Genomic DNA, 19021 nt, shown 5'->3' on the forward strand with positions numbered 1-19021 from the left:
TAAAACTGGTAACATCATTCACCAGGAAATACAAGTTACCTCTCTTAGGCACCTATGGAGTACACTTTTTTCAAGTTCTTCAAGTTTGAGAAAAAAAATCTGGACTTCAGAAATTCCTTACTTTAATTAATGACTTGCTCTAACTTGACTTTAAATTAGTTTAATCACTATGAAGGAACAGTAAAAAAAGTTTGGCATCACCTAATATTTTTAAAGTAACAGCTTTAAAATTGTACTTTACTGTTCAACCAACCTCCACTTTGAGCCACAGGACTGTCATACTAGGCTTCAAGAAGAAGGAAAAAAATAAGCAGTGACCATACTGACACAACTCTGAGACCTGGGTAACAAGAGAGAATGAAAATTCACAAGCAGCAGTGAATGGTCCTGCTGCATGGTCCCACTCCTGGCTGGCTCCTCTCTGGTGGGGGTCTCTGTCCTTACAGCAGGAGAGAACAGAGGGCTCCTGTGGCCCCCTCTGTCCCCAAACCAGACATTTTTATCAAAAAATTTTAATTCACGTGTTGGGGAACAGAAATTCACATACTGGGGAACATATTGGGGAAGAGAAATTTTGAGAAAGGATGCTCTAGAATCCTCCACACTTAGACAAAGAGAAGTAAAATTTAAGCATCCATTGGTAACTCTAAAAAAAAAAATCTAAGAGAGATCATTTTTATTTTGAACAGTTATCTGGAAGTTTTAATTCCTTAACCACCTAAAAGAAATTTTAGTGAGGAAGGTATCACACTGAAGCACTGAAACCCAAGCTAAATCATTTCCATAACCTCAGAAAATATATTTCAAGTTTCTTTTCTCTGGCCACTGTTTTTATCCCCAGTTGCAAATATCTTCTCTCTGTTTTGTGCTTAAAGAAAAAAAAAGTTCAAATACACAGGCTGCTGTAGCAGATCTGAGTTGAGATGTTCCTGTTTACCTCAGCTGGGCAATTTCCTAACTCTGATGGGTGCCACTAAAGCAATCAGATTGTTTAACATCCTATGCAAATTACTGGAGATGAATGCTCAAATCTACCAGCACACATAGAAATGGAAATTAGCAAAAAGCAGCAATATGGTAATTCAGCATGATGCTGAACTTAATACAAACATCACTAAAGGAAATCAACAGGAGACAGGAAGCAAGACAAATTTTGGGACTGTAGCACTAGTTACAGCAGAAGGTCCACACATTCAAAACAGAGAAAATCCCACTCCATAGATTGGGATTTTTTGATCTAGAACAAAGAATCTTTACCTGCTCTAAAAAAAACCAAACCAAAACAAAAAACCCACAGAAAACCTCCTCCAGCCATGAATACATCTTAAAGTTGTTGTGGCAGACATTGAGTACTAACCATCTTGAACCTTCCCCCCCACAAACTTAATCTCTGTGTAGTTAAACAAATACTAATAACTGAAAAGTACACAAAGTGATTTTACTAAGGGGGTAATTAACAATTTCATTTAAGTTTAGCAGCTGATTTTTAGTTGGCGTTAAACCAACAGGAGTTTAAAAGAACCTATTACATGCGGATAAGATTCTGAATAACCTTGTGAGTTACCAGTTGGCAGTTTGATGTGGCCCTCAGACTTCAAAGGCCGCTTTCATAAGAAAACAGCACAAAGGCAGAGAGGTCTTTATCATCATTTACTACAAATAAATAGACAAATCCACTACATACTAGAAAGCTGACGTAAGGAAAAGACTGAACTTTGCATGAGTTTCATCAACGTTTTAGGAGCCCTAAATTACCCAGTAGTTTTTTGATTAGAAGATGACAGTAATTTGGAAAGGCAACAGCAAATAGTCCAGTACCACAGAAGGACAGAGATAGCAACTTTGCTATCAGCATATGCTTGGGAGGTCACATTACCAGTTTGCAACGGAGCATGTGCCCAAGCATTTCCTGACACCTTATAGTGAACAAGTCAGAGCCTCCCACCCAGGGCACACACAGCTCCAAGTCTCTCAGTTTTTTTACTTCTCAGCTTTAACAATTCCTATTACCCTAGTCATAAATATACAGGTAAGACAGGCAAAACTGACAATCCCCAGCGTCAGCGTTATAGGAACCGCATTAAGGTCTAATCACTAAATATACACGCTGCTGATAATTAGGCCATGCAGAAACATAAGGATCTCCCCCTTACCAGAATTCTCTGATGAAACACCAGCAAGGACATACAGCTTAAAATTAACGTAGTGTGAAATGAAAAGTACAAACCTTTAAGTGGAAAGCTGCCTAATGTAATTTTCACAATTACCATTTAATTTAAGAAGCAGATCAAAGAAGTGCATCATTTACATTTTCAAACATTAAGTTTTAAAGATCAAAGACCTCTAGTATTTCCAGACTGCATATATGCGAGTAACTTGGTTAAAGTAATGAATCCATGCAGAGGGAGAACATGAGCTGCCCGTTTGCTCCGTGCAGCAGTTTCCCCATCGTCTGAGACCACAGCAAGTGGTATCTCAACAAGCACCCGTTGACACTATATATAAATAGAAGCAAGGGGCTTCAAGGTCTGAAATAGCATTATACCAACTTTCTGACTGCTGGAGACTCTCTCCCTGAAATTAGACACTGCTTCGGAGATTTTTTTCACAACTCCAGCCTGACAGCTGTGATTTAACAGTGCTTATATGATGTTCCGGAAGTCATTAAAGACCTCACTTCATTGTTGTGTTTAACCAAAACCGTGTTTTCAGGACAGTACTGTAGCCTAATTATGCCAAAAAGTTAAACAGAGGGAAGTTCACTATGTAAATATTGCAAAAAAACCCATGTCAGTTTAATTCTATATAGAAATGAAATAGCAGCAGCAGAGGTGATGTTTTAATGACCACTGGGAGTTGCTGCAAACAGACCCTGGTCAAATTCAGTGTAAAGTAGAAAGTGTCCTGGCACTTATATCCAGGAAACAATCAAATTTTTAGTTCATCCTGAAGACTCATGCCTACTTCTGAGCGCCTCCCAAAAAACGCAGCTTAGAATTCAAGATTGAAACCAGATTTTTCTCGGCAGAAAACCAGAAAGCATCATGGCCATAAAACCTATGCTAAAAAAAGAGACGATCATTTAAACTGAACCAGTAAACAGGAGCTGCTCATGGAAGCTTCGAAGATGGCCAAAACTTCTTTTATTGAGTTGAGGAACATGACACCATCACATCTGTAATGTGCAACAATATTTGGTACCTGATTGCTGATGCTACAATGACATTCAATGCCCAGAGTCCTCCTTACTGTACGCAAAGGTTCTCAATACGCTATGCTGCCCGTCAGACTGGTCCCAAGCACAGGATGGATTTTTATCTGCATCTCCCTTATGTCACCTATTTCCCTTCTGAATCACAGGATTAAAACTATTTTAAAAAGTAGATAGGAGGGGATATATAATGCTAACATTTACACAGAGCCTTTAATTCTTACATCACAGTATTACACATCTCATATAGGAAAGAAAGGGACATACGAAATCCACATACCTACCCCTAAACATGAGAGGATTTAAAGCAGCTTTCTCAAGAGAAGTTTCTCTGACAGACACTTCTCGTGGTAAGGTTGTTGCATTCTGTAACTGTCAAGCTCTTCAAGATGAACAGCCATTACATACTTACAATAGTTGAGGAACCTATGCATTATGAGTACTCTGGGAAACAGTCTTCCTGACAGACAAAAGAAGTTATATAGAAGCAACTTTCATACTTTAAATCTTCTCCCACCAAATAAAAAGTTGAGCAATATCCAGGCTCTTTAGATGAAAAAAACTATAAGCTGTGTTGGGCTGTAATTAACCCATATCATCCTTATCTCAAAGGATGTTTATGTTGCATAACACTGTAAAATACGTGGGTATTCCTGCCAGACCTAAACTGGCTGACAACGATTTCTGTGTGACAGCAGCCACACTGTACCAAATTCCCAGCCTACATCAGGTAGGTAGACACACCCAAAGCATTTAAAGGTCTTAATCTGCATGTCAAAAATTTAAACCACTATGTGGAATCTAAGCAACATTATGTGCATTGGTAGATGAAAAAATTGGTAAAATTGGTGCATGTCACATCTACCTGTTCGTATGACAAGGATCTGGAGATCCAGATCTCTTCTCCATATGCTCCCCCCAGGAGCAATGTCTGTTAAACTGAGCCTGCACCAGGTTCATCCCTTTCCAGACTGCACAATAACGCAAGAATAAAGCTAAGATGTGGCTGAGCTACAGCCACAGTAGGGATAACACTCTAAGGAAATAAAAAAACAAGACTGAGGTGAGGAAGGCTGGCATACCTTTTAAAAACAGCTGAGACACACCAATATCCTTTCTGTATATCTGAAAGTTAGCGTGACATTAGAGATATCTTCTGCTGCCTTAGAGACACCCTCCTCTATCCTGTCTCCTCAGCTGATCACAGAGGAAAGAGAAAACAATCAGATGAGTCACCACTGGAAATCTGCACGGCTGGATCGCATCTAACCCATCTATGCACCAGACACAGGAAACCAAATTACTGCCAGCCTCCCGACCACGTCTGCTCAGACACTGGAAAATGCTGCTCCAACCTTACACTTTGTTACCATGACCAGTAGATTCAGTTCTTGCAAGACAGTTGCCCGCATGCGAAGACCAAATCTTGTTGTCAAAATGTGCATATTAAGTATTTTGTATTCTGACAAGATTAACTATTATACTGAGAACCAGACATGACTTAATAACATTATTCTTCTTAATTACAGTATATCCGAATAAGTTTAGGAGAAGAACATTCACCTTTTTACTGTAATTTTCAAGGGTATACAGTTTTCACAGGGAAAGATAAAAGATTTCACTGGAAAATGGAATGCCACAAGACTTTAGTTGCCACATTACAAAACCCAAAAAGGTATATATTTTAGAAATTCTCAGCTGGGGAGGTAAGAAAGGGAAAGAGACAGAAAAGGAACCATAGGTACACACATACACACATTTTTTAGTCCGGTTTAAAAGTAGGTTTCCATGCCTCTTGGTCGATAAAGAAGATGAGATACTGATTTTACAGGTATGTAAGTGAAAATATTAAAATAAGTGTAATAACACATTCAGAAATTTAGAACAGTCTGAGGCTGTATTCCCCCAATATTTCAAATGAGCAAAGTGCAAAACAAATGAAAAAAACCCCAGATCTAAAAAGCCAGTCGTTTTACAAAATTTCATGATTTAAATACTTACGAGGTAGGAAATCCACTCCAGTAAGAACGGAAAAAGTAGCTATTTACAAATAACCTTAGGTGCACATTTCTCCTCTTCCCTTTCCAAGCCTCTCTCCTCTGTCATTTCTCCACAGCACACAGCTCCCAACCCCATCCACTGACAACTGACACGCAGAACTTCCTGGAGCCTTTAACGATGCTCTCAAATGAGATTACAGCCTGTGTCTGCAAGACCTACCCCAACGTCACAGAGGGCTTTTGGATTTTATCAGATGCATGCTAGGTCATTAGTGAGGAACCCAGTCTGTGCATTTTAATGGGGATTTGCCTTTGAAAAAATTCATTGACACGTAAGACTCATAGTTGTGAAGCAATACCATCCTGAATAATCATCAAGTTGATGTTTATTATATCAGGGTTTTTTTTCCCTCCACAGCATCAGGCAAATGTCTGTGAAAGATATCCATCTGTACCTGGAGCTCATGCCTTCATCCTCACCCCATTTTCATTCAGTCCAAATAAGAACAACTCCATGTAACCTGTTTATTGAATGTCAAGAACTCGCAACAAGGATGCCCACATGACATTTAAAAAAAAAATTATGCAAAGGTGAGACCTTTGTAGTCAGTTACGACAGTCAATGTCCCTTTGTTACAACCCCTTCTATTTGCAAAAGAACCTGCAATCAAATGTCCAGCCCATTTTTACTTGGGATTACATTTTCAGGTGCATCAAAAAGTTGCATTTTGTCAGTGGTACCATTTAGGCAAACGGAACATGGTGACACAAAGAAGAAAAGAGGTTTTTCCTAGAGTGGAAATGCAGCAATGCTTAGCTTTGTCCTCAGCTTCACCCAACCTGAAAGAGTATCCAAAGAAGCATTTCAAGGCAGTGCAACAGCTGTTGCTACAAAATCCCCCACCCCTGTAGTGTCAAACCTGGATCTTAATTTTTCTTCCTCTTTTCCACAGTCACTTTGACATCTGGCTTCATTTGCTTCCACTCTTTATCACATCATGATTTACTGGCCGACATGGTCATTTGACTACATAGAAAGTCTCAGATCAAACTCCACGAGCTAGATTTTTCAAATTCCTTCCTGAAGGAAAAAATAATAAATAAATAACAAATAGCAGGGCCTATAAAGTACTTCCAGGAAAGAATTCACAAATAACACTGGAGATTAGATCTCTGATTAGATTGCACCCCTGAAGGGCAGGTGATGATCACTGCAGAACTGCTGGGCCGGATGGCCCAACACCTCTGAAAGACCATCTCCCAACCAACAAAACCCCAGCAAGATGCAAGGGCTGCTTCTGCCATAGTGGAAGTCAGTGTATAAGCATATCAAATACTTCCAAATGCTTTGGCCCAGAAACTCCTGGCAGAGTTTCTATTTAAAACAGCTCCAACTGTATAAGCCTTATGAAATTCATCCTGAAGAAGTTAGTTATGGCTGGAAGCCAGTCTCCCTAATTCAGGTGTCTAGCTTATACCTCGACCCCAGGCACCTAGCGAACAGCTCCCGAGTCACATAAGGAAGAGAGACGGACAATGAGCAGAAGCAGGTGACTTGAGAAGCCTCCAGGGAAAGAGATGGCTTGTCTAAATTCAGGTGCCTGCTTCTCTTCATCCCATTAGCTCAGCTTCAAGCCAACAGCAAGCTGCCACCAAAAGGCCAACTCCGCCAACACCATGTCTTCCCTGGCACGAGCACTGGTGCCCATCTCACCTCCCTGAAGCCAAGCGAGTACCAAATACCACAAAACAGGCCGAGTCCCCATCATCAGATGAATGCCCTGAGCCAAATCACTGGAGGGTCAGACAAATGCCACAAATGGAGGCAGGAGAAGCACATGCTGAGCACAGAAGTTTCAATGATGACTTGCTGTGATAACCTCCTGGCACTAACACAAAACCACATCGTCATGGGACCTACCCTAGGAGCACAGTTTGGCCCAACCAACAGTTTCACTGCCTATACTAGCTGAATTGATCCCAACCTAGATATTCCTTTAAAGTTGTGTTACATGACAACGACTTTAACTTTTTTGGCCAACGCAGTAATAACTACTTCCCAAAATCAGTGTATCAGGTTTCTTTTCTAATAGTAATGACTGAAAGCTGAATCACATCCAGAAACAAAAGTTAGGACTTTCACATGAGCTTGTGCAAAAAAAATGTGCCAACACACCCAGCACTGGCAAAAAAAACCTAAAGCAAGTCTTATAATCCTCATGCCCTTCTAAGATAATCCCAGATGTTTTCTACCACAAATGCAAAACACTATTGAAATTAAGTTTCTCTATTCAGTGTAGCACAAATGAAAGTTTTACAGCTAAATATCCAACTGGAAGCTAGCACGCTGTGAGTCAGATCCGTACAGCTTTCTTTTCATTGGAAAAATAAAAATTTAGCACTATTCATAAATGCTAAATTTACAGCTGCTTGCAGAAGCTCACAGCTTGAGGAACCAAAGAACCTATTTGGAAGTAGCTTATTCACTACATTCCTTTAAAGTTAGATTTTCACTTGGATTGACCATATTCAGATATGTGAAAAACAGCAAAACCAAAACACTCCTCCTAAGGTAATTTGGATAATAAGTTAGGTGTGCCAAGCACACCTTAGACCAGCAGAAGCAGTGCATCTGAAAGCACATGTTGTTTTGCATTAAATTGCTGAAGTTGGAAAGCCCATTTGAAAAATGATAGTTAAGAGTTTTATTAGTCTCATTAAGCAGAAAAGTTGGGGTTTTTTTTTGTTTTGTTTTAAAAAAACCCTCCTCCAGCAGTGGATAAAGGAACTTTAAAGAGGAGTGGTAGGTACAAGAAACAGCTGGAATGTATCTGGTTATTACAACACAATAAAACCCAAGTGTTTTCTAAAGCTCAGCAAGGTCACCGTCTAATGTAATACACCCAAGTGCTCATTAAAAACTTAAAAACTTGGACCAAAAAAAAAAGTGTTTGACAAAGAAAAGGTGCTAAAAGGGAGTCCACAGTAGGGAGGGGGGAAGCATGCTAAACATGGAAATCATCACCTCACCTCCTCCCGAAATTATGGGCAGAAAAAAAATGCACAACTTCACCCAACTGAAGAATGGATGAGGACACAGTTCAAAAAAACAAACAAAAAAAGAAAAGGAGGAAAAGAACAAAAGTAACATAACTAACTGTAGTTGGTAACCACAAAATATAGAACAGAAGAAAACAAAAGTCCGGTCAGAATTGTCTGTAGATCCCCTTAAGCTGCAATGCACTTCCCCAGTATAGAAGACATAACCATTTCTATAGTCAACAAGTTAATTCTTCCTCTTAAAGTGCTTGCAGATGCTGCTTTCATGCGAAATTTTAAAACAACCCTCAAAACTACAAAGAGAAACCGTCCACAAAGGAAACTACACTGTGAACTCAGCTCAAAGCTATGCATGCCCATCGCACAGGACTGCGTGAAGGCAGACTTCGAGCATCTCTGAGAAATCCAGATATAGACTTAACTTGAAAATACATAAATCCACCTTGCAGAAACAAGGAAATACTTTTTACTCTCAAGCAAAAATTGGTCCCATTTTTCTCTCAAACACACCACCAAATACAGCACAGATACCTTTCCTGAGGTCTGGAAGGAAGGGGACAACAAAGTAACAGAGAGAATAATGTTCAGCCAGATAAAACAGTATTACTGTCACCCACTCCCTCTAAAATATTATTGCTAGCCCTGTCATATGACATTTTGCCACAGCACTTTCACAGTCTGTAGCCAGTGGAGAACATTATTTCTAGGATTTACATTCCCACAGGATTTACTTAGCAGCATGTATATTTATGTATCAATTCATATTTATATATTAATTGGATACACTTAGATTTACTCCATGCAAGGGATCACTGCCAAGAATCTACACACAATAATGAAATACTGATGCATGCACCTAAAGGAGGGTTAAATACATCCCTTATGTAGACGTGAGCCAGGACTCTGGCAGTCGCACTGTAAGAAGTTCTCCAGAAACCAGCCCACCCAGGTTTTATGACTTGACAGAATTACTCAGTATTAGACATGGTTTAGGCAACACAATATATAGATTTTGCCTTTTCATTCACATATTTTCCATTCTGACACCATCCAGGACATTGACTAGTTCTCTACATACTGTCTGAGAATATGTTACCCAGAACTAAGAAAAACCTTTTCAGAGTGATTAGTTCACCTGAAATAAAGGTACCTACAAGAAGAGGATTTGAATGGTAAAATGAGTCTTCTATCTCTACAGTTATTCCTCCCATCTGCCATACCAGACCGTATGCATTAGATTCATGCTTGGGGGAAAAACAAAACAAAATAATCACTGAGGTAAGATCTCTATGCAAATACAGGGAAAACATCGCTGCTAGATCTCTTGCTGCATTTGCAGAAGCCATAAAAATATACAGTAGAAATGCAGACTTCGAACAGTTTCAACAAATAGAAACATTTGGTGACCACATGTCAGAGACCATTCACTGGATTTGATTGCTGTACTGTTGGTCCAAACCAAAAGAGTTCAGTAAGTAGACCTGGCTCTGAAGTTTTATCCTCAAGCCGACTCTTTCTACCAAGCTACTCTGCAAATCTGCTTTTTTAATCTTCTGAGCAGGCAAGGGGCTTGGAGGGTGCATGTCTGTGTGAGTATACATACACATTTGTTTTTTCCCAGAAAAAGACAAAAACAAAAGCCCCCAAATAATTTTCCAACATCCCAAATGTAACAGATACTTCTAAAATCACACAGGAAGATAGTTATGGACTCCAAAAAGCACACTGTAATGCAATAATAAATGAAGTTGTTAGCACACACAACAGCATTCAGATAAATTAGGCTATTTCACTACCTATTTAACGGCCACGGCAGATAGGAGAAGCAGAGGTATCTTTAGTTGCCATCCAGACATGCTGAGCTCTCTTCCTCTAACGCTGCCTATCAAAAATGACAAAAACCTTATCTTGCTACAGAACTCCTAATGGTGAAACACCTCTCTCCATCAACACTGGGCAGTGTTCGCACGAGAAAGGACTTTTGTTCCACTGCAGTGTTCCTGCATGAGGGACAGTCGCAGGACTACAGGGTCCTGCTTGTGACCGAGACTGAGACTCTCGATGACAGTATCAGATGAAATTAGTAGCTTTCAGAACATCTGACTTTAACAACTCTACATCAGTTATTAGGGGAGGAAATTCAGCTCCCAAGAGGCCCTGTAATAGCTTGTGATATTAAGAGTTACTTGGCCCAACACCTATTTTCCACTTCAGTGGATCTGTTCAAGGTTGCTCCATGTGCTTTCCTACAGCTCTGCTGCTTCACTCCAACAATTCATTCAGGCACACGCTCACTGCCCACCCTCCCTCACACAGGATCTGTACATTTGACTACTTTGGGGGGGGGGGGGAAAAAAAAAAAAAAAAAAAAAAAAATCAGGCATTATTTGCCTCAGGGCACTCTAACTAAAGATTTACAGACTTCGTGGGTCAGGTTTCAAGTTGCTTTAGCAAACAATTTCAAACCACAGACATCTACCTGAAGATTAGGGTTCATTTACGACACAGAACGGGAATCAGAAGCTGAGACGTTTTACAAGAAAACAGCACTCTCTTCTTTCCTCTTCAACTCTTAGAGGGGCATCACCCCTAAAATGGTCAAGGGTGTTGTGGGGGAGAGGGACCATGTCTCCTCTGTGTTCACAAGGCTAAACTTTGTGGTGCACTGCAGAGAGGAAGAGGCAGACTGCCCTCCCACATCTTGAGGCAGGAAAACAGACTCGGCAGTCTGGGATATTTAATAGCTGGGGGAAGAATGCTTTGGTTTGGAGGAACAGCTTTTGGCTTGCTTAAGTTATAATATGGAACAGAACGCAGTAAAACAATTTTAACCCAGCTATTTCTAGCTTTGGCAAACACAGCTCTACCTCAGAGAAACTATTTCTAAGTTGTGGTGTTTCAGTGTTTTATTCTGGTCTCAGCACACACCACCTGCCCAGCTGAGGTGCTAAGCAAAGGCTGAGCTGCACGTGAGTTTGACCAGCACCAGTTGTTACAGGCAGAGCTCAGGAGACTCCAAAAGTCCCAGATGCAAGAACCCACCACCACTAACCAGTGCTGCGTTCTGGATAAAGGGACACCTGAGGAGAGCTTTAGTTTTGCACAGAAAATGATTACTCTTTCCCCAAAAGATGTAGTGTTCTTGACATCCAGCTCTCCAAAGTGACTAACAGCCTCCAGCTAGAGTAACTGATACCAAGACAAGCAACATTATCTCCCCTCCCAGTTCACCACAGCACACAAAACACAAGAGGTTGGGGACTACACTTGAAGAGGTCTTTGCTCGGTAAAAGCATTTGCATGGTAATGCCTTGTCTGCATTATCATAAACTACGCCTCAACACGAATCTGAATTAAAGAACAAAGTCTTTCATTAACTAACAACAGATATCAGATGCAAATTTTTGTTGTTCTTACTCTTAACCAAGTTGTTGGGTTTTCTGGGTTTGGGTTGGGGTTTTTTTTGTGTAGAACTAAGATCAAATGTTTGAGCTCCCACCAGCCAGTGGATGCCGTAAAACACGGAGACTCCAGCTGGGAACAGGCAGAAGAGGGACCTGACCAGGACACAATTTTCTCTCCCCAAAAGCTTCAAGAACAGATGGGGTGACAATTTTGGATGTTTTGGGGTGGGTTTTTTTTCCCCAAGATCTGACAAATACAGCTGCTCATTCCTATTACAAAAAGCCCTCAGCTTCAAGGTTTAAGCTCAGGCCTTCTGAGGGGTTGTTTTTTTAAGTCTCAAGAGTCCAAATAGCTCTGTATTGAAATACAGAAATATGTTAACACAGATTTCATTAGCAAGGGGAAATAGTAACAGTTTACAAAGAGATTTTTGCTTGTTCTTTTAAATATATAGTAAGTTGGTGTTTGTATGCTTTCATCTTCCTCTAATGTTAGGGGGAAGCTGGCTCACAAAACCTTACCAAAACATAAGAACTTCAAGTTCATAAATATTTGGAAATCTGCCTCATCTTCAAAACTAACTGATTAATCATTACGAGTCACCAAATTTCACTCTCAATCATGTACACACTACTGCGTGTAGTAGTACCTTGGGACATCTCATTACTCTAAAAATATCTTTACTCTTCTCATACAAGAATGGAAATGGTTCGTTTTGGCTTTTTAATCCATCTGGATTTAAACAGTAGAGAAATACAACATTTTTAGTTACTCGATTTACAATAAAACATTTCTCCAAGGGGTAAGTTTAAAAGTTACTTTAAAATGAGAAAGCTCTCACGTATCAGAAACAAAGTATAACCACACAAAGTAGATGGGGAAGGGTGGAAGCTGAACATACGTTTTTCCACTACACAAACAGTGCACGCTTTACACTTACATTGCTTTGCTAGTGCTCCCATGTGCTACTGACAGGCAAAGAGTGAACCTTTTGTAGGAATGGTACAACCAGCCAGTATCAAATGAAAACTAATAACAATTAAAACAAATCCCCAAACCCTTAAAAGCGGGTTTTCAAAGACGACATTACATCACCTTAATGAAACTATTTAAAGTAAGCTTTGCCAATTTAAAGAAAGCAATGCAAGAAAGAAATGTATACGCGAGAGAGGAATGCTTTAATTACCTAAACTCACAGCTAGCTCTTACAAAACTGACACTTGGGGAAGCCAGGACTGCTTTAATTACCTACATTTACAGACGGAACTTAGAAAACTGGCACTTGTGGAAGTCATTTGCGATACCCTTGCCTACAGTGCTCTCAGTTCAAAATGCTCAATAGATTTTTAAGCACTAGATGTCATCGTTTTACAGAGGAAACAAAGAAGCCTGGACTTGGGTCTTGACAAGCTTACAAAGATGGGGGGTAAAAAGTAACCAACACTCTTCTTTGAATATTTACTCCTTTGAAAGTTACTGGGATAGCATTTCTGACAACAGAAGTTTCATCAGAAGTTTCAACAGTGAATGGGTGCAAAGAAATGTTTGATATGTTAAAATACATATAAACCAGCACGCTAAAGCTCCCCTTTAAAAGCACAATGACCCTAAGTGAGGCTGTTCAGTATTTCTAACGTTTCTCAAAACACCTTCCACACCATCGGCCCCACTCACCCAGCCGCACGCTACCCGACACACGTTCACGCTCAGGTACACCTACGAGCAACCTCTTTCCCCTTGCATTAGCATATACTGCAGCAGTGTGATTTTGTGTTAACGATACAGTAACACAGGTATTCACATCAAGCACCGTGTGCAGTCAGACACTCATGTTTAAAAATAGGAGAGAAGAAAATGACTCTAATTTCAGGTTACTCTCTGTCCTGAACTCTTTTGAGACAGGAAGAAGAGTGCCTTTAATTCTGACTGTCTCAGAGCAAGCGCTAGAGAAGTAATTTACGAGATGGCAATAAATTATAAACCTTAATGACAGGAGGGTAGCCATGCCAGCCTTTAATTTGGATTTTGGGGAGGGGGGCGTTGGCGATACTGCAAAGACAGACAGATCTCTGCAAACTTTCACGATGCCCTCTAAGCACAGCATCTCGCAGCTACTGACAAAGACACCAAGTTTGGGAGCCGCGTCCCTGGAGCTCCTGCCCGGCGACGGGGCAGCCCCACGGCAGCGCCCTCCCGCCTGGGCCGGGCGGGGGGTGCACAGAGACCCCGGACTCGCGCGGGGAACGGGGTCGGCCCGGCCTCCCCGGGGGAGGGGGTGACAAGGGGGTGGGAGACACAAAAAAAAGACCAAGAGACGCCTTACCTCTACCCATCGCTGGGCTTCGGCGAACGCCGCCTGGCAGTCGCACTCCGCGTCCTCTCTCCCCTCCATGGCCGGCGGAGCGAGCGGAGCCGGGGGGGGCGGCGGCGAGCGGCCGGTCCTGCGGCGGGGTGGGGGCGCGGGGAGCAGCCGCTGTCATTCAGCTGCCGCCTTTTAACGCTCCCCGCGCCGTCTCCTCCCCCTGCACCTCCTCCCCGCGGAGCTCCCCCTCCCGGGAGCTCCCTGGCGCTCAGCGACCGCAAGGACGAGAAGGAGCCGCCGGCTGCAGGGCAGCGCCGCGCCCCCCCGGAGGCAGCCGGACGCTCGGGAGGGGCCGCGCCCCCCCGCAGAGGCGGCGGCTCCCTCCCGCCGGGCCGCGGCGCCCCTCGCCCTCCCTCCCGCCCGCGGGAGGCCGCCCCCGTCGGCTGCCGCCCCGGCGCATACCAGGAATAGCTGGGCACAATCGTACCTTTCAGGGCCGGCCACCTCCGCCCCGGCCCCCGCCACCTGCCGCTGCCCTGCGGGCCGCCGCCTCCCTCCGGCGGGGCAGCCCCGGGCCCGCTCCCGCTTCCCATCGGGGCTTCCCTTGCGGCCATCCACGGCGCCGGCGGGCCGGGGGAAATGACTCCACGCTCCTGTGCAGCCTCGTCCCGCGTGGGGACGAAGGTAGGAGCCTTTTCCACTGCTCTGGAAGACCCGGGGGACCCACGCTTTGTTTTGAACTCTTTTCACACAAAACGACGGAAGCAGAGGTGCGGGGGGCAGAGCTGGAGCCGCACAGCTCAGCCGCCTCGCCTCCCTCCTGCCCTCAACACCGTTTGTCTCAGTTCTGGTTTTGCTCACAGTACCCCCACTAGTGCCCACTGCTCTATTTCACTCGTGTCTCTGCCCCCGACGCACTGCAACAGATTCCTGGTGACTTCCCTCTCCGCAGGCTATCCTGGGCCCTGTCTCAGTAAGGCCACTCTTAGCTCGACGCCGTGCTGGGCTCTGGCCCCTATGGTAACCACAAACATTGGGTGAGTTGGGATTATGCTACACCAAGCAAAGCTTCTTCCACCCTGACCTCAGCACTCGAACTAGAGCTGGGAGGGAGCAGGGGTGCTGACGAAACACAGCAAAACCCTTTCTTCCAGTACAGGAGTGGACACGTGCTAAGCAGATAAGTTAATGAAATACCAGGAAAAAGAGCCCTTTTCTGGAATATTCATGCATAGCATTAGGGTTTGGGTTTTTTTAAAGTACATGATTTCATTTTAACAGTGTATTTAAGATGATCTTTTTCTACTTGTAATATTTTTATTTCCGTATCTCCTCTGTAAGCAAAATGGAATTGCTGCACACATCTTTTACTTATATGGCTGATGGCAGAACATACATAATTTTGTAAGGATTACTGAGAAAAGATAACAAGATTTGTGCTACACACAAGTTAGCTTCCCCTAAGATCTTTACTTGTTTCTCCTCTGTAAACAACCTTGTGAGAATTGGAAAGGAGATTTGCAGAGATCAACATACCAAGAAGCTATTAGTCATGAGTTTCTGCAGTATGTGGAAATTAATGGTACTGGTGGTACCCACAGGAAGGAAAACCCTGTGACTCTGGCTGAAGTAAGTTCCACAGGAGACGTTTGACATTTATTAAAGTAACAAATGCATAGAAATGATGTAGTTAGCTCCTCACAGTGGTATGATTTGAGACATCTATGCTATAGAGCCAGTGATGAATGAAACCATAATCACAGCTCTAATTTTGAAAATTACTCCTACTCCTTTTTCCTGCTCCAAGCTAGATCAGCCACAGGACCAAATACAAATGAAGAATCTGCATTTTTCTCAAGTGGGAAGCCTGAGCACCAGAAAATAACCCTCTCATCTCAGTATTTAATATTTATGACTGCAAAGGCTAAAAAAAAGTCTAAATAAGGCATGCATGTGCGCTGCTGCTGGCTGACATCAGTTTGTGTGAGCTGTCATTACTGAACATTTTTCTGGAGAACTACTGCAGTCTTTCCCAGATTCTTAAGGTCTGCCTTTTTACTTTGTATAAAAATATGATGTTTGTCCCTAAGTAGGAGAAAGTAACTATCAATACTACAAACATTTATTTGAGAATAAAGTTCTATGAAACAGGTTTCAAAAGAGGTCATGTTTAAAAAACAGTTTTCCAAGTTCTCACTTATTTCTGGTTGTTTTATTTTACTTCTATGAATCAAGTGTTTAATGTTTTAGATCAATTAATTTAAGTACTTTGAGTAATCAAGTAATTGATCAAGACTTCATTTTAGTAAGCTGCAGGGACCACAGCAGCTTTCAAGTCAAAGTTACTCACTAAGTAAAAAAAGTTCCAACATGCAAATTTCTTCCTCAAGGTGAATTTTAAATCAACTGTCACAGATAATTTATGTACGTAAGCCTGAACTACAAAAATAGTTTAATATTCCCTTGTGCTAACAAGGTAAGTCACTAGACTCCTAGATCAGAAAAAGATGACATATACCAGATATGACTGCTAATTGTTGGTGTCAAAAGTAGCAAACATAATATTGTTCTACTTGGCAAAAATAAACCCTTTCAATATGCGTGCTCCTAGGGATAAGTCAAGTAACAGTTTACGTCATATTCTTTTCATAGAGAGTTCTACAAATATTTGATACGATAATATTTTCTACCAAGGCAGGCTTCTTCCCTTTAGGAAAGACCATATTTATTTTCTGAATGAGCTTTTAAGTGTGTTTATATTCTAAAACTTACATTTCAGTGACAGAAAACACTTCTTTCTCCTTCTTTCCTTAACTGAATCATGCAGCCATGATTGAAAGGGCATTGCACTGGTTATTAAATTCTTACAGTTTCTCAACAAAACGCTTGTTAATAACATGTGAAAACTTATACCAATATACTTAAAAGAGCTTGAACAATCCTGAGTGCTTAATAGCATGCCAGCTCCACTCAGCTAAAACTAATATAAGTGCTGAGCATGCATCATCTCTTCACTCCTACATGCACCATTTCCATAATATGATGTGTATGGCCGGCCTGGACTGCAGGAGCTGAAGAGGGATTTCCTGGCAGTCACTAGCACTGCGTGCCTGTGGCCAAACCATGCTCCATACAAAGGTGGCGAGGCTCTGGCAGGGCTGCACAAGTTAGGAAACACTGCGTTATTTTCCCACAGAGCCTGAGCTAGTAAGCCCAACTGTACAGGTAAGGAACGTCTGCATGGGCATCACAGAGCCAAAAGCGCCATGTGGTCTTGCAGGGCTTATCAGGGCCAAGCATCCGTACCTCACTCCTTGTATCCAAGTTATACAGGTTCTGTCAATGCCAAACATATTGCAGCATCTTAGGGATCTTAGATCCCTTTACTTTCTGCACTCTTCAAGATGGTCACCAAAGCCTGCGCCAAAGCGCAGTCTCACAAGCACTGGAAAGCCATTACACTGTAGATGTTAGGTGAGGTAGTATTTCTACAGTGCAGTCTTTCAAAATTTCCATCTAGCAAGGGTCCGTGCAGTGAGCAGATCCAGTTCAGCGTAAAAACTGGTGCATTGCTCTTCCTTTGCCATCTCAAACTTTTGAGAACCTTTCCAAAAGCGATGTTCACTGAAAAGTACCATCTTCTATATTAATAAACCAGAAATTAACACTGAAAGTAAAACAAAATAGAAGGAAAACTTACTCTCCAGGACAACTGACTTGAAGACTGTGTAAAAAAAGCTGAGCAAAACTATCATATTGCCAAAAGAATTCTTATAAATAAGTTTTTTACTTAAGATTCAAGATGTATTTTCCCAGTGTGATCATGATAATCCCACTCCAAGTTTACTATTGCAACCCTGACTGCCTTTGTCATTAATTCACTTAATCAGTCCTCATACTCAATTAAAGCTCCAGATCTGAAGTGATTTTGCAATAAATAATTGCACCAAGCCCCTCCATTTATTTCCTAAACCCACTGAAATCTTCTGAACACTGAAGAGCATATATGAAGTGAATATTTCCCTGAAGCAGACAACTGATGTAGCTAGTTTAACAGCTTTGAACTGCACTTCCTCCCTTTCCTCACCCTCCTCCCTACTCTAAAAGCACCTTATCTATATTATCTATGGCTCACTTTAAATGTAATCCTTTATGCTAAAGCACCTTTAGCATAAAATATGCACTATCCCAATTGAATTGTCACAAGTTTTATTTGATTTTTCTGATATTAGCAGAAAGACAGTGCAACTGCTTTGGTTACTAAAGCCTTTGATTTTTATTTAAAAGCAAATTTCAGGGCTTTACTAATGAGCATGGAAATATAGAGCAAGTCTCAACGATACTGCATTTTATTGGGGTGAAAAAGTGCTCAAAAATAGCTCATTAGCATTCTTCCCCCTCACTTTTCCAACCAGCTCACTTATAGAAAACAGACTCTTCTTGTTAGCGGACTCTCCAGGTGACATGTTTTAGACAGACACTCCGACTTTCTCTTTAGAGTGCAAAAAGATGTTCTTAAGCGATAAGACAGACTCCCGGGCCTCTTTCTTTTCTATAAAGAAGGAAAACTCTGCCAGACTGCTTCTGGCATAACCCCATTCGTTTTTCCTGCAATGACAATTGATAGAGAATGAAAGCACCCTCTGGGACATGGAGGGTTCAGTTTCCTTTGGCAGCGGTCTTGATTGGAAGCAAACCTGAATTATTTCACTTCAAAGCAATAAATAAGGAATATGTTTCTGGAATGTCAAAAACATGCACATTAACCAAAACCAACCTTCACAAGAATCTTAAAGCATAAGACTGCTTAGCCAAAAAAAAACCCCAAACAAACCCCAAACCAACCAAGTTGTTACTAATTCAAGTGTAGAAATTGGTCAACAGTACCTTAGGATCCAGTGGGTGGGGTGGGAGGGATGGCACAGGGGAAGGGTATCACATAACATTCAGTTCACCTGACAAACTTACAATAGATACTCCTAAAGGGAAAAAAAAGTATATGACCATCATGGCTATCTTACAATCTATAGACTGTTTCTGTTC

The 19021-nt window shown here is 41.8% G+C and overlaps 1 protein-coding gene across 8 annotated transcripts in view; it reads right to left on the bottom strand.

The window, feature by feature from the left end:
• The window catches only part of LMO7 (LIM domain 7), a 132865-nt gene extending 118778 nt beyond the window's left edge, over positions 1 to 14087 (bottom strand). For 5 of the 8 annotated variants that reach the window (XM_074859491.1, XM_074859494.1, XM_074859492.1 and 2 more), the window contains exon 1: positions 14000 to 14081. In XM_074859491.1, the coding sequence (XP_074715592.1) occupies positions 14000 to 14068 (69 nt within the window). In that variant the 5' untranslated portion in view covers positions 14069 to 14081. Of the gene's footprint in view, positions 1 to 13999 lie in introns of all 8 variants that reach the window. The other 3 variants (XM_074859493.1, XM_074859490.1, XM_074859495.1) reach the window with 2 other exon arrangements.
• Between the last annotated feature and the right edge of the window lie 4934 nt (positions 14088 to 19021).

This window comes from Strix uralensis, chromosome 2 (genome assembly GCF_047716275.1).
Source record: "Strix uralensis isolate ZFMK-TIS-50842 chromosome 2, bStrUra1, whole genome shotgun sequence".
NCBI lineage: Eukaryota > Metazoa > Chordata > Aves > Strigiformes > Strigidae > Strix > Strix uralensis.